This window comes from Anomaloglossus baeobatrachus, chromosome 3, assembly GCF_048569485.1.
Source record: "Anomaloglossus baeobatrachus isolate aAnoBae1 chromosome 3, aAnoBae1.hap1, whole genome shotgun sequence".
NCBI lineage: Eukaryota > Metazoa > Chordata > Amphibia > Anura > Aromobatidae > Anomaloglossus > Anomaloglossus baeobatrachus.
Genome location: NC_134355.1, coordinates 247885193 through 247902140, shown reverse-complemented (window position 1 = coordinate 247902140; position 16948 = coordinate 247885193). Strand labels below are relative to the sequence as shown.

Sequence of the window (16948 nt, the reverse complement as noted above, 5' to 3'; positions counted from 1 at the left end):
CTGTGTGTCTGTAGCGTTGTGTGTGTGTTGCGCGGTTTGTGTGTGTGTGGTGTGTTTTGGGGAGAGGTATGTTTTGTGCAATGTGTGTGTTGTGCGGTATGTGCGTATATTTGTGTGTGCAGCGTTGTCTGTGTGTGGGTGTCTGTGTAGGGCAGTTGTTTGTGGTTCAAAGTGTGTGTGTGTGGTGTGTTGTGCAGTGCGCGCGCGTGTGCGTGTTGGGGGGAGGTGTGCACTTCCCATCGTGCTCCATTCCCCCATGCAGCGCACTCCCCATCGTGCTCCATCCCCTATGCTGCGCACCCCCCATCGTGCTCCATCTCCCATCCTGCGCACTCCCAAACGTGCTCCATCCGCCATGCAGCGCACTCCCCATCGTGCTCCATCCCCTATGCTGCGCACCCCCCATTGTGCTCCATCTCCCATGCTGCGCACTCCCAAACGTGCTCCATCCGCCATGCTGCGCCAGCATCAGCCTCTCTACCCGCAGCATCAGCCTCTCTGCCCGCAGCATCAGCCTCTCTCCCCGCAGCATAAGCCTCTCTGTCCCCAGCATCAGCCTCTCTGTCCCCAGCATCAGCCTCTCTGTCCCCAGCATCAGCTTCTCTGTCCCCAGCATCAGCCTCTCTGTCCCCAGCATCAGCCTCTCTGTCCCCAGCATCAGCCTCTCTCCCCGCAGCATCAGCCTCTCTCCCCGCAGCATCAGCCTCTCTCCCCGCAGCATCAGCCTCTCTGTCCCCAGCATCAGCCTCTCTGTCCCCAGCATCAGCCTCTCTGTCCCCAGCATCAGCCTCTCTGTCCCCAACATCAGCCTCTCTGTCCCCAGCATCAGCCTCTCTGTCCCCAGCATCAGCCTCTGTCCCCAGCATCAGCCTCTGTCCCCAGCATCAGCCTCTCTGTCCCCAGCATCAGCCTCTCTCATCCCAGCATCAGCCTCTCTGTCCTCCCCAGCATCAGCCTCCCCATCCCAGCCTTCCCCAGGATCAGCCTCTCTCCTCGCAGCCTCCTCCAGCACGCCATGCTCCTCTGCCGACACTCACAGATCCGATCGCATACACTCACACACAGCCGATCGCATACACTCACGTACACACACATTGACGATATTGCACATACGCGCTCATACTCGCAACATCCGGAGATACCACATGCTTCTGGCCATGTGATCCTCCGGCAGGTCCTGGAAGGTCACAACAGCACAGTATCGAGGCCGAGAATCAAGCGATATCGCCGGATGCTGTGAGTGTGTGGATGCGATGTGTGTGTGAGGTGTGTGTGAGGTGTTTGTGAGAGTGAGTGTGATCTGATGTGTGTGTATGTGTGTGTGTGTGCTGTTATGTGTGTGCGTGTGGATCTTCCACCACTGCAGGACCTTGATGTGCTGGTAACTATGCTAGCATGGTTACCAGCTGGTAAAAATGCTAGCATGGTTACCAACGTATCCCGTCCCCCGCTCGCACGGGAGCCCACACCAGCATACGGCGGCAAGGCCAGCAATGTGAGGGTAAGTGTCTGCTGGGTTGGCGGCGTACGCTGATGTGGGCTCCCGTTGGGGGGAGTACAGTACTCACCGTGTCAGTTCGGGGAATGCGCGGGGGGGCGGGGCCAGAGCTAGCGTGCATTGCGTGAGGGGGGCGGGGCGTGGCGTGGCCGAGTAGCCAATGCCTGCAGGGTGCCGGGGCGAGAGGCCAATCTGTGGGGGGGGCGGAGCCTGGGCGAGCGGCTGGCCAATCCGTGTGGGGGCGCAGCCTGGGCGAGCAGCCAATCCGTGTGGGGGGGCGGGGCCATGGCGAGCCCAGCGGCCAATCAGCTTTGTGTCACCATAAGGACACAATGTCACCGTAAGGACACAATTTTGGAGCATGACAGACAGACAGAGACAGACAGACAGAATAAGGCAATTTATGCTGCCCTACTTGTACCCATCTAATTCTACCTTGTCTAGATAATACGAATCTCCTTCTGGTGATGAATGATGGTTTTCTTACCGTTATCATGTCTTCCCAGTTTTAACCATAAATGTTGATATTCGTAGATACATAATAAAGATTTTCCCTTATGTATTTGATTACTATTTCAGTCTAGTGTTGCATCTCATATTGATTCTAATTGTTTCTGTGTCACATTATTGCACTTTGAAAGGCTTAGCTATACTTTCCTTTGATTAAGTATACACGCCTGTGCTATTTAGCCATCGTTTGGTATACTATCTCTATACTGTAAAAACATTGCAATCTTTCCCCAGTACCTTAAGGGTGCCTTCACACTTTAGCGATGCAGCAGCGATCCGACCAGCGATCTGACCTGGTCAGGATCGCTGCTGCATCGCTACATGGTCACTGGTGAGCTGTCAAACAGGCAGATCTCACCAGCAACCAGTGACCAGCCCCCAGCCAGCAGCGACGTGCAAGCGACCCTGCGCTTGCACGGAGCCGGCGTCTGGAAGCTGCGGACACTGGTAACTAAGGTAAACATCGGGTATGGTTACCCGATGTTTACATTAGTTACCAGCGCACACCGTTTAGCTTTGCTCTCCTAGCTACAGTACACATCGGGTTAATTAACCCGATGTGTAATGCAGCTACATGTGCAGAGAGCAGGGAGCCGCGCACACTGTTTAGCGCTGGCTCCTTGCTCTCCTAGCTACAGTACACATCGGGTTAATTAACCCGATGTGTAATGCAGCTACATGTGCAGAGAGCAGGGAGCCGCGCACACTGTTTAGCGCTGGCTCCTTGCTCTCCTAGCTACAGTACACATCGGGTTAATTAACCCGATGTGTACAGCAGCTACATGTGCAGAGAGCCGGAGCCGGCAGCACAGGCAGCGTGAGAGCTGCGGAGGCTGGTAACTAAGGTAAATATCGGGTAACCACCTTGGTTACCCGATGTTTATCTTGGATACAGCTTACCGCAGCTGCCAGACGCCGGCTCCTGCGCCCCTGCTCGCTTCATTCGTCGCTCTCTCGCTGTCACACACAGCGATCTGTGTGTCACAGTGGGAGAGCGCCTTTGAAGAAAACGAACCAGGGCTGTGTGTAACGAGCAGCGATCTCGCAGCAGGGGCCAGATCGCTGCTCAGTGTCACACACAGCGAGATCGCTAATGAGGTCACTGCTGCGTCACAAAAAGCGTGACTCAGCAGCGATCTCGGCAGCGAGCTCGCTGTGTGTGAAGCACCCCTAACAGTCTGCTCTGCAGTGTACAGTTAGGTCCAGAAATATTTGGACAGTGACACAATTTTCGCGAGTTGGGCTCTGCATGCCACCACATTGGATTTGAAATGAAACCTCTACAACAGAATTCAAGTGCAGATTGTAACGTTTAATTTGAAGGTTTGAACAAAAATATCTGATAGAAATTGTAGGAATTGTACACATTTCTTTTTTAGCATGTCTGCTATCTCTCTGATGGATTTTTTCTTTTTTTTCAGCCTCAGGATGTTCTGCTTCACCTCAATTGAGAGTTCCTTAGACCGCATGTTGTCTGGTCACAGCAACAGCTTCCAAATGCAAAACCACACACCTGTAATCAACCCCAGACCTTTTAACTACTTCATTGATTACAGGTTAACGAGGCAGACGCCTTCAGAGTTAATTGCAGCCCTTAGAGTCCCTTGTCCAATTACTTTTGGTCCCTTTAAAAAGAGGAGGCTATGCATTACAGAGCTATGATTCCTAAAGCCTTTCTCCGATTTGGATAAGAAAACTCTCATATTGCAGCTGGGAGTGTGCACTTTCAGCCCATATTATATATATAATTGTATTTCTGAACATGTTTTTGTAAACAGCTAAAATAACAAAACTTGTGTCACTGTCCAAATATTTCTGGACCTAACTGTATGTAGGCATAATATATCTAGCAAGCAAGCTGTCAAAGAGTCAGGAAATGATTAAATCAGTGCCTGCAGTATGGAGAGTGGCGATAACGGATTCCTACACCACCCCTATGACTGAAAACAAAAATTTAAGCACATTTTCTACCTTTAGGCACTGTGCTTCTTATGAAGCTGAAAAAACATGAATTTAATGCTAGATTAACCATTTTTCTGCAAGTAGTTAAAATGTCACTCACCCATTTGGATATTTATCAGGGGTTTTTGCATGTGTGTGAGGCACCATAGAGTTCCATTCCTGACATCTTTTGCCTGAAACAGTCATGTAGGTTGTACCTCTGTAAGTGTCACCATTTCCGGTGTAGCATTCTGAAACTGCAGCGGATGTGGTGGGTGCAGGTTTTTCTGGAAAATATATTGATAAAGAAGACTTTAATACATATACAAATCATTTACTTAAGTGTTCATGAAATGGTTACACTATGATAACCTGACAATATACATAAATAGTAGCACATTGAAGTTAATACCATGTTTTTATTTTAGTATGTAAGAATTTAGGGATTAACATATTGATGAGCTATCCACAGTTTAGTGAGGGCCATTGCCTGGCTGATAACAGCTGATAACAACTGGATGTAAGCAGTGTCCAGAGCAGAAGCTTTGTATACCATAGCATGGCACATGTGGTCTTCAGACTAATCTCCGGCTATTAATGCAAACAAACGCAGGATTCATCACTACAGAGGAGAACCTTCCATTCCAGCAGAACTTGATGATTTGGGGATTTTGCGCACACACATGCATTTGATTTGGCAGAACATTCCTCAAACAACCACTAATAACCTTATTGATAGAATGCCAAGGCTGTACTTCTACATGTGGTGCATATACTCAATATTAAATAAAATATGAAAATATATTTTAAAAATTTGTTTTCATTTTTTCATAATATTAACATGTCTATAAATCCTGGGATTTCCATAATTCTACAGTTTTTCCTTTTGATGCTTCACTTTCAATGTTGTAGAGAGTATACAGTCATGGACAAAGTGTTGGCACCCTTGAAAATCTTCCAGAAAATGAAGTATTTCTGCCAGAAAATTATTGAAATTATACATTTTATTATACACAAATTTATTTCCTTTTTGTGTATTGGAATAACACAAAACAAAAAGAAAATAAAAGGCAAATTTGCCCTAATTTCCAACAAAACACCAAAAATGGGCTGGAAAAAACTGTTGGCACTCTCAACTTAATATTTGGTTGCACACCCTTTGGGATACAAATGCAGCAAGGTACACTGAAAGGGTGCTCCTGGATAAATAGACCTCACAGATTAGAATTCCAAGCTATAGCACTAAGTGAGGGATAGGATAAAACTTAACATTTAATAGTACAGTATATACATTGCCTTGCGAAAGTATTCAGCTCCCTTGAATTTTTCAGCCTTTTCCCACATTTCAGACTTCAAACATAAAGATAAAAATTCTAATTTTAATTTTATGGTGAAGAATCAACAAGTGGGACACAGTTGTGAAGTTGAACGAAATGTATTGCTTATTTTAAACTTTTTAAAAAGATAAATAACTGAAAAGTGGGGCGTGCAATGTTATTTGTTAGTTTTTCACAAAAAACATTGTGTTTGTCTGGGCCATTGAGGGAGTATACCATAATCAGTTGTTTTTAGATAGATAATGGTCCAATTCAGTAAGCTAAAAAGCTAAAATATATATGCCTCATTATAATTAATGCAATCATGAACAAAATATGAACGATCTCACCCATCCAGGGATTCCTACTGTCCATCACAGCATTTCTTTTCTGGCGGGGTCATAGGTAGGCATACAGGTCAGTACTCAGCTTTACCTTGGCCTATACTCCACAGACTCCTGCTCTTGCAAGGACGGTCCACATCTATTCCTATTCATCGTCTCTTTATATGCCCCAAATGCCTCCTGACGCATTTCGTCCCACCAAAGGACTCATCAGGGGAAAAGACAAATACTCGTCATAGAAAGGCCTTGTAATCGTGTCCAGGCACAAAACACCAGGTTGCTGTAGATAGCCGGCCCCAGTAAAACTAAACTCTATATACATCTCTGCACCTGGGATCAACCAATTTTAAATTGTAAAAATTATATTAGCAGGTGTTGGGGTGGAACACTGCATTTGTATACGAACTCATATGGCATTTTTTTTTATCAGATTGACTAAAGACTGACCATTGGCTAGAGGAGGCAAAAGTAGTGTTTACAGACCGTGGCTCCATTTTTAAAAAATACACCCCCATCTATAATTTTATTTTCAGAGATCTAACGAGAGTATATAAGGATCTAGTAACCTCCTGGTGGGAGGTGCAAAGTCAAGAAAACGATCTAAAATAGAGCATTGTTCCTTGTGGTTTAACGATTACCCTAATTCTTGGTAATAGACCAAGGAGTTCTGAATTTATCAAAAAATGGGAGAAGGGGGCCACTGAAAGTGCCCTTAGATTTATGAGGCTACTTCTTGAAGAAGAAAAAAACACCTTGTCTCAACTTAATGATAATCTTAAATATCTCATGGACTCCCCAAAAAAATTCTCTGGGGAACCTGATTTCAGTAAGAGGGAAACTAAACTACAGAACACAATAGAAAGATTTCAGCATAGTGTAAAAGAAAGAAAACAAACAATTTGTTTGTGATATTCAAGATTTTAGAGAAAATAAGGCTTACCTATTTCTCAGTAATAAGACCTTACAAATTGAATCTGTAGCCGATCCCTCATCCTCTGATACTGAGGCCTCTGAGAGTGATACAAGAGGTAATAGAGAGTCTCGGGGACGTAAAGGGAAGTGTCCGGTATGTAATAAGGCCAAAGGTAATAATCAGTTCACACAAGGGTCCCATTTTTTAGACAGAGAGTATTAAGAGAGTACACTAAGGAATCGGACAGAGCCAAGAACTCCGTACGGGAAGTAGAATTACAAGTTATAAATCTCTCCTCATGTGCCCTCAGTGATACTGAGAAATCAGTCCTAAAAAGGGTACTTTTCTTTGTCCCTACAACGGATTTTGACTTATTTTGTGTATAAAAGGACTTAAATATCTTTGCACAAAAGCTGAAATGGAGAAAGCATTTTTGCAGACAGGAAAATAAGACATGTGATGAGCTTGGTATTCCATTTGATATGTTATCAGATGTAAGACTGTTTAAGTCTCTTTCTAGGGAAAATCCTAATCTAGCAAGGGAGGGACCCTTTACTGAACTAAAAACTAAAAAAGAAAAGTGCTAAAATGCCCCCACCACAAGATGATGCAACCACTGTGGATATCTTCGTGAACCTTAAAAATCCTAAAATAACATGCACCATTCTCTACCTTTAATTGCAGTAAAGAGGAAATCGGGGCTATTTGGGGCTTGAAACGGGACCACCACATTGTGATTAAACTATCTGATAAAGTTGGCAATGGGTTGGTCCTGGACTCTGAGAAATATCAGGAGATGTGCCTTAAGAGGGAATATGATTATTTATTACCTCAAAATCTGGTCCTCACTACTTTTTACGGACTGCCCAAAGTCCATAAAGGTCTGGATTCACTAAAAGGTAGACCCATTTTGTCCGGGATTAATAGCATCTGTCAAAATCTGGGCCAATATCTTGATATAGTATTGAGACCCTTTGTCATATCACTACAGTCATATATCAGTGACACCACAGATGTCTTGCAGAAGATCGAGAACATCTCTGTTGATGATGAATGTGTGTTAGCAAGTATAGATGTGGAGTCACTACAGGCCGTCAAGTACTTTCTGTCTACCCGTGGCCGACAGTTTTCATTGCATAACACCTTTGTACTGAGGGCCTTGGTATTCTGTTTAACGAGGAATTTTTTTGTCTTTAATGGTAAGTTCTTCCACCAGCTCAGGGGCACTGCAATGGGGAGCCCATGTGCCCCCACGCATGCAAATTTGCTTTTGGGCTGGTGGGAGGAGACAATGGTGTTTGTTGAGAAGGAGGAGATGGATGAGATGAGTAGGGTAGAACTCTGGGCACTCTACATTGATGATATATTTGTCATGTGGAGTGGCCCAGAGGACACCCTTAAGAATATTGTCACTAGTCTGAATGACAACTCCATTGGTTTACGCTTTACATGTGAAGTAACTCGTACATCCTGACCATTTTTAGATCTTCTGGTCAGTAAGACTTACAGAAAACCAACATCAACAAACTCGCTCCTGAGGTGGGAAAGCAATCACACGGCCCCTCTAAAGAGGGGGATACTGAAAGATCTATACCTTAGGATGCGGAGAATTTGTTCAGATGAGGCGTCCTTTAAGCAACAAGAGGACGATCTGAAAATGAGATTTCTGGAAAGGGTTTCCCCCAGGAGAATTCTGAATAAGGCCTACCAGGAGACAAGGGTGAGGAATAGGTCTGATCTGCTGGTGTCTACTCCCAAGGAAAGGGGTGATGGAACAATTAGAGTCATCACCACTTTTTCAAAAGGATCACAGTGGGTGAGAAATATTCTTGAAAGACTTTGGTCCAGCTTGAAGATGGATAAGGATATAAACCCCTTCACGATGGCCGATTTTGCGCTTTCTGGGTTTTTTTTGTTTGTCTCCTTTTTCCGAGAGCCGTAACTTTTTTATTTTTCAGTCAATCTGGTCATGTTGGGGCTTGTTTTTTGCAAAACGAGCTGTACTTTTAAATGAAACCATTAGTTTCACCATATAGTGTAGCACCCCATGGGGCAGGTGGTTAACCTACATGTTGCCGGGCCTTTGCGGGTCGGGCCAGGCGATGTCATGGGTGGCCTTGCCCGGTTCCGTTGCCCCGAGGCGTACATCAAATGAAGGGAAAGCGGGCTGATTGGGAAAGCTTCTCATGACGCCACCTGTGGTATGCGGCCAGGGATTAGCCGCTGCTGCAGGGTTCCGTGCTGGGGCTGGTGGTAGTGCAGCTCGGGTGTGATCACTCCCCACAAGCAAAGCGGGCCCCAGGAGGATGGTGGGGGTTGTAGTGGTGCAATGGGGTGCCGACAGTAACGGGACAACACAGGTTGGTAGTTTCCTCTTTACCTTTACTGGTCAGGTGTTTTGGTCCACGTTTACAGTTGTCCGGTCAGCCCAGAAGCAGGGTGGATCTCTCCTTGCCTGGCGGGTTGGAGGCCTTCCTTAATGCGCTCTTGATGGGAGCCACTGCGGCCTGGAGTAGCACAGGAAATGTAAAATCTCTTGCCCTCCGAGTTTTACTACTAGGCCGTTAGCACCCAGTAGCCGAGGACCCTGGTGTCCTGTCCTAGCGCTCAGTCCTGAAATGTTCACAAACCAGCTCTCAATCAGTGACTGCTCTTTTCATCGCCATTACTGTTCTGCCTCACTTCCTTCCTGTTCACTCTAACCCTTCCCTGAGGTCAGCATGTACAGAGAGACTCCCTTCAAAACAGGTTATGAACTCCCCCTGCTGGCCTGGAGTAAGAGATGTTGTATGTGATGTTCCTGACAAGGAGAGGTCCCCACGCTGCCTCCCAGCATAGCATTGATTCCGGTGAGGAGAACAACGCCACTGTGGTTCCCATGACCACTGGGGTACCACAGTAGTGTACTCAAAAAGAACACAAAAATTCCAAATGCGAAAAAATTGCAAAAAACTGCAATTGCACTATTGTTTTTGAGATATTTTATTTACTGTGTTCACTATATGGTAAAACTGATATTTTAGTGTGTTGCCTCAGGTCGGTGCGAGTTTGTAAACACCAAACATGAATAGGTTTACTATTAAGGGATTAAAAAACATCAGAAGTTTGTCCAAAAAAAGTGGCGTATGTTTTGCCCCACTTCAGCGACCCGTAGCACTCTCATTTTTCGGGATCTATTGCTCACTGAGGTCTTATTTCTTGCATCTCGGGCTCACATTTTTAATGTTACCATTTTTGCGCCGATGCTATGTTTTGATCTCCTGTAATTGCATTTTGCGCAACATTTGTGGCAATCAAAAAACATAATTTTGGCGTTTGCAATTTTTTGCCGCTACGCCATTTACCGATCAAATTAATTGATTTTATATTTTGATAGATCGGGTATTTCTGAACGATACCAAATGTGTGTATATTCTTTATTTTTTTTAACCCTTTAATTTTCAATGAGGTGAATGTGGCATGATTTTTTAAGTTTTATGTTTTTTATTTTTTTATAATTTTTCAAAACTTTTTTTTTTATTATTTTACTAGTCCCCCTCAGACCAGGAGAAATGATCATCTCTTGTAAGCTGCAGTACTCGGCTGCTTCTTACAGGACCTTAGTCATGTAAGCTACAGGAGTCATCACATGACCCTGTGCTACTATGACAACCATCGGATCCATGTGATCACCTGACTTATGGTGGCGGCCTGTGAGTGTGGAATGACCACGATCGCCGTTAAAATGGTGTTATCACATCTTGACAGCACAATTTAAGGGATTAACAGGTACGGGTGGATAGTGATTCTCATCAATGTGTATAAAATCTGTATAAATTATCTTTTGGACATATATGGTATGGAGTTTTTACTTGTACCTTGAATTAATGTGAAAAGGAAGATGGGATAAAGACACCCCTCTGTCTCACATGAGTAACATTGATCATATTTCAAGTACAGGAAATACATGAGACACAACGCTGCTCACCATAATATTGTATACACTTTCCTATTTTACCTAGCTGCACTGTATTTTCTCTATATGGGTTGATTGACCACCGTCTGTCTAGATGCGGCTATTTTGAGAATTTTTTCTAAGGAGTATACATTTCCCTGGCTGGATCTAATGTCTATGAACTCAATATATTCTCTTAAGGGGCTGGGCGGTATAATATCAAGCATACCCCATTGTGTATGTGTGTTTTATTTGCTATATATCCCCCTTTTCTTTGAAGTGTATTTTTTTTTTACATTAAATATGATGGTGGGTGTAAAACAAATATTATTCTCATCTGACACTTTATTCAACTCGGAATTTGTCTTTTGGTTGAACTCCGGTTGCAGGGCTCTCCGTGAATGATGACGCAGGTTGCCATGGGAATAGTGGGCGTGCTTTTGCTTCACATGATGATAATGTCAATATCGGACCGCCCACTATAACGATGAGCTCCAGTTGCAGGGTTCTCTAGTAATGTTGATGTGGGTTGCCATGGGAACGGTGGGCGTGCTTTCACATCACGTGATGACGGCAATAGCGTACCACCCACAGTGACAATGTGCGCTTCACTGGTTGCGTTCCAGGACTTCAGTCCGGAAGTGGGATGCGTCTTGAGACCTGCTCAGCGTTCTGTTTATCTGGAAGTGTCAGGCTCCATGATACACGCGTATAGCGTGGTTTTGGAATGGAGCTTCAGCGTGCGTTCCACCCCTCCCTTCTATGGTGAGTCAGTGGACAGGGGAGTTTGAATGACCAAACACCTGCCAATTTGATTTTTACAAATTATGATTGGCAGATCCCAGGTGCAGAGATGTATATAGAGTTTAGTTTTACTGGGGCCGGCTATCTACAGCAACCTGGTGTTTTGTGTCTGGACACCACTACAAGGCCTTTCTATGAGGAGTATTTGTCTTTTCTTCTGATGAGTACTTTGGTGGGACAAAAAGCATCAGGAGGCATTTGGGGCATTCGAAAAGGCGATTGATAGGAATAGATGTGGACCGTTCTTGTAAGTGTGGGAGTCTGTGGGTTATAGGGCAAGGTAAAGCTGAGTACGCACCTGTATGCCTACCTATGACGCCGCCAGACAAATGGAAATGCTGTGATGGACAGTAGGAACCCCTGGATCTTTCCTATGTGGTTCATGATTGGATTAATTGTAAATGAGGGATATATATTTTAGCTTACTGAATTAGACCACTGTCTATCTAAAAGTAACTGATTATTGTATACTCCCTCAATGGCCCAGACAAACACAATGTTTTTTTGTGAAAAACTAATCCCATTTGATACCTTGCCGATTGCAGCACTTTTCTTTTTACATATGGTATCATTTGTCCATGTGATATGGTTGTCACTTTTCACAGGTAGTTGTTTGCACAGTTCACCGTAAACTAGGTCATCTGTGTCTTTGTGTGTTTTATATATTTTTGAGTTAATATGTGTATCATATTTTAATATATATACTATTAAAGGTTAAGTTTTATCCTATCCCTCACACCCTTTGGAATTAATAACTGCAATCAATTGCTCCCTATAACCATCAACAAGCTTCTTACACCTCGCAAGTGGAATTTTGGATGACTGCTCCAGGTCTCTCATATTTGCTGGGTGTCTTCTCCCAACAATAATCTTAAGATCACTCCACTAGTGTTCAATGGTATTTAAATCTGGAATCATTGCTATCTATTTCAGGACTTTCCAGCTATTTGTTTCCATCCATCTCTGGGTGCTTTTTGAAGTGTTTTTGGGGTCATTGTCCTGCTGGAAGGCCCATGATGTAGGACACAAACCCACCTTTCTGCCAGTGTGCACTATATTGCGACTGAAAATCCTTTGATAAACTTCATATTTATTGAAGGCTTGCACATAGTCAAGTTACCCAGTGCAGCAAAATAACCCCAAAACATCTTTGAACTTCCACCATAGTTTATTGTAAGCATTGTGTTCTTATCTTTTTATACATCATTCCATTTTCAGTAGAATGATGTGCTTTACCAAAAAGCTCTATCTTGGTTTAATTTGTCAACAAGATGCTTTCCCAGAAGGAATTTGGCTTACTAAAATACATTTTGGGAAACTGCAGTCCTGCTTTTTATGTTTTCGTGTCAGCAGTGGGGTCCTCCTAGTCTCCTGTCAGAGTTTTATTCAAATGTCGACAGACAGTTTGCGCTGACACTGATGCACCCTGAGCCAACAGAACAGCTTTAATTTCTTTGGAGCTTGATTGGGGCTGCTTATCTATCATTGGGTCTATCTTGCATTTCAACCTTCCATGCATTTTTCTCTGCTGTTCATGTCTCGGGAGATTAGCTACAGTGCGATGGGTGTAAAGGTACCGTCACACTAAGCAACTTACCAGCGATCCCAACAACGATAGGGATCGCTGGTAAGTTGCTAGGAGGTTGCTGGTGAGATGTCACACTGCGACGCTCCAGCGATCCCACCAGCAACCTGACCTGGCAGGGATCGCTGGAGCGTGGCTACACGAGTTGCTGGTGAGCTCACCAGCAACCAGTGACAAGCCCCCAGCGCCGCGTGGAAGATGCTGCGCTTGGTAACTAAGGTAAATATCGGTAACCAACCCGATATTTACCTTGGTTACCACCGCACGGAGCTACACGTGCAGAGAGCAGGGAGCAGCGCACACTGAGCGCTGGCTCCTTGCTCTCCTAGCTACAGCACACATCGGGTTAATTACCCGATGTATGCTGCAGCTAAATGTGCACAGAGCAGGGAGCAGCGCACAACGCTTAGCGCTGGCTCCTTGCTCTCCTAGTTACAGCACACATCGGGTTAATTACCCGATGTGTACTGCAGCTAAATGTGCACAGAGCAGGGAGCAGTGCACACTGCTTAGCGCTGGCTCCCTGCTCTCCTAGCTATAGCACACATCGGGTTAATTAACCCGATGTGTCCTGCAGCTAGCTACATGTGCACAGAGCAGGAGCCGGCACTGACAGTGAGAGCGGCGGAGGCTGGTATCGAAGGTAAATATCGGGTAACCAAGGACAGGGCTTCTTGGTTACCCGATGTTTACTGTGGATACCAGCCTCCGCAGAAGCCGGCTCCTGCTGCCTGCACATTTAGTTGTTGCTGTCTCGCTGTCACACACAGCGATCTGTGCTTCACAGCAGGACAGCAACAACTAAAAAATGGCCCAGGACATTCAGCAACAACCAACGACCTCACAGCAGGGGCCAGGTTGTTGCTGGATGTCACACACAGCAACATCGCTAGCAACGTCACAAAAGTTGTTCGTTAGCAGCGATGTTGCTAGCGATGTTGCTTAGTGTGACGGGGCCTTTAGGGTACCTTCACACTTTAGCGATGCAGCAGCGATCCGACCAGCGATCTGACCTGGTCAGGATCGCTGCTGCATCGCTACATGGTCGTTGGTGAGCTGTCAAACAGGCAGATCTCACCAGCGACCAGTGACCAGCCCCCAGCCAGCAGCGACGTGCAAGCGACGCTGCGCTTGCACGGAGCCGGCGTCTGGAAGCTGCGGACACTGGTAACTAAGGTAAACATCGGGTATGTTTACCCGATGTTTACCTTAGTTAACAGCTCACACCGCTTAACTTAGCGTGTGCAGGGAGCAGGGAGCCGGCACTGGCAGCGTGAGAGCTGCGGAGGCTGGTAACGAAGGTAAATATCGGGTAACCACCTTGGTTATCCGATGTTTACCTTGGTTACAGCTTACCGCAGGCTGTCAGACGACGGCTCCTGCTCCCTGCATATTCAGGATTGTTGCTCTCTCGCTGTCACAGACAGCGATGTGTGCTTATCAGCGGGAGAGCAACAATAAAAAAATGAACAAGGGCTGTGTGTAACAAGCAGCGATCTCACAGCAGGGGCCAGATCGCTGCTCAGTGTCACACACAGCGAGATCGCTAATGAGGTCACAAAAAACGTGACTCAGCAGCGATCTCAGTAGCGATCTCTCTGTGTTTGAAGTACCCCTAAACGTCTTGATTATCTTGCGCACTGTGGACAAAAGAACATCATGATCTCTGGAGATAGACTTGTAACCTTGAGATTGTTGACATTTTTCAACTATTTTGATTCTCACGTCCCCAGACAGTTCTCTTCTCCTCATTCTGTTCTCCATGCTTAGTGTGGCACACACAGACACACAATGCAAAGATTGAGTCAACTTCTCCCCTTTTTACTTGGTTTCAGGTATGATTCTCATCTTACCCATACCTGTAACTTTCCATAGGTGAATTTGAACGAGCATCATATGCTTGAGACAAAGTTGTTTACGCACAATTTTTGAAAGGTGCCAACAATTTTGTCCGGACCGTTTTTGGGGTTTTGTTTGAAAATATGTCCAATTGTCTTTTTTTCTCTGTTTTTTTTTAATTTTTTTGATCCAATACACTCAAAAGAAATAGACATGTGAATAACAAAACATGTGTAATTGCAATAATAACTATACACCTTGTTTGACAACATAAAGATGCATTGGTCCTCATTCATAAAAAGTGTTCCCAAATAGGAATTTCAGAAACAATGTAAATAGTAACTTCTGGAAATAAGCTGATGACCATGCATTAAGCTCGTATTTGCTTGAGAGCAGAAAGTCACAGAATTTATATCAGGTAATAAATGTATTTACCAACAGGTGTACCATCACAGCTAGGTATGTCACAATATTCCCATCGTGTTAATTTGTCAGTGGTATAACACCAGGGCATTGACTCTCCATCTGGGTTTCTACAATAATTATTTTCAAGGTTCCTGCAAATCAGATTAATTAATGATAATTGAGAAGATTTCAAAATATATATTTTTAAAGAAAGGAATTAAGTTTACAGTACTGAATGTATTAAAGTCTTATCTGACCATTATATTTTTTTATGTAGCCTATCTGGGCATTTTCAATTGTGAAAATATTTATAAAGTACAATGATAAAGTAATAAAGAGATAGTAAAAACTGTTCAACAGGCTGTAATCATCTACAATATATGGTCCACATTCAACTTTTTAAGGTTGTTAATAAAGTCCATACTGAGTGGATGGCTACACAAGCAAGTGATCAGCAAAACAAACTTGACGAGGCATCCCAGATATGCAGTAGCGACCAAAAGTTTTGCATTTTTTTTAAAGTGGGTTTACTTCTGTCTGGCTGTCGTGATGCTATTTTCCTGGTGATGAATTGAAAGTGTATGAAGTTGTCATCATGCAAGACCTTAATTTTAACCAAACTGCTTTTAAATATAGGTATGGTCTTTTAATTAAAAAAACGGACTGCTAAAAGTTTTGCATATACTATTTATTGATGACAACATAGAGAGTAATTCATTGTTTACAATGCCATAACTTAGAATACTGTAGCATAACCTCTTGCTTTAATTACTGCACCACAGGGCATTGTAGCCACTAGGGTATTCAAGACACCTTGATGGAGCTTGCTGCATTCCATTTGCAGATCTGCAAAAACTTTATTGCTCTGGGTACGGGCCCCAACTCGTTTCCCTAACTCATCCCATAGGGGCTCTATAGGGTTTAAATAAGGTGATTGGCTTGGCCATTGCAACAGGTGAACATTTTCCTTTGCTAACCAAATTTTAAATAGATTGGAAGTGTGCTTAGGATCATTGTCTTGCTGGAATTTCCAGCCCCTGCTTACCTTGGTTTTACCATGTGGCAGCATTACATTCTCCAGTATATCTTTGTACATGGTAGCATTCATATTTCCATCAATTGTATGCAGAGGGAAAATGGCAGATTCATAAAATTCACAGATTGAACTTGGATTCCTCCAACCACATCACCTTAGACCAATCTCTCTCTTTCCATTGGCTGTGTTCTTTGGTAAACTCAAGTTGGACCTCCCAGTTCTTTGCAGAGATAAAATGCTTTTTGACTGGAACCTGTGCATTCAAGTCTACTGCCCTTAAGCTGGGTTCACACATAGCGACAGCGACAATGATGTCGCTGTTACGTCACCATTTTCTGTGACGTAACAGCGACCTTGTAAGTCGCTGTTATGTTCGCTGCTTAGCTGTCAAACACAGCGATGCAGCAGCGATCATAACGTCGCTACATGTGCAGAGAGCAGGGAGCCGCGCACAATGCTTAGCGCTGGCTCCCTGCTCTCCTAGCTACAGTACACATCGGGTTAATTAACCCGATGTGTACTGCAGCTACATGTGCAGAGAGCAGGGAGCCGCGCACACTGCTTAGCGCTGGCTCCCTGCTCTCCTAGCTACAGTACACATCGGGTTAATTAACCCGATGTGTACTGCAGCTACATGTGCAGAGAGCAGGGAGCCGCGCACACTGCTTAGCGCTGGCTCCCTGCTCTCCTAGCTACAGTACACATCGGGTTAATTAACCCGATGTGTACTGCAGCTACATGTGCAGAGAGCATGAGCCAGCAGCACAGGCAGCGTGAGAGCGGCGGAGGCTGGTAACGAAGGTAAATATTGGGTAACCACCTT

General features: G+C 44.6%; 1 protein-coding gene across 1 annotated transcript in view; it reads right to left on the bottom strand.

Moving 5' to 3' along the window:
- The window catches only part of PLG (plasminogen), a 206952-nt gene that overhangs the window by 58949 nt on the left and 131055 nt on the right, over positions 1-16948 (bottom strand). Inside the window, exons 10-11 of the mRNA XM_075341468.1 lie at positions 15120-15241; positions 4071-4236 (exon numbers count right to left, since the gene is read on the bottom strand). Of these exons, the coding sequence (XP_075197583.1) occupies positions 4071-4236; positions 15120-15241 (288 nt within the window). The remainder of the gene's footprint in view (positions 1-4070; positions 4237-15119; positions 15242-16948) is intronic.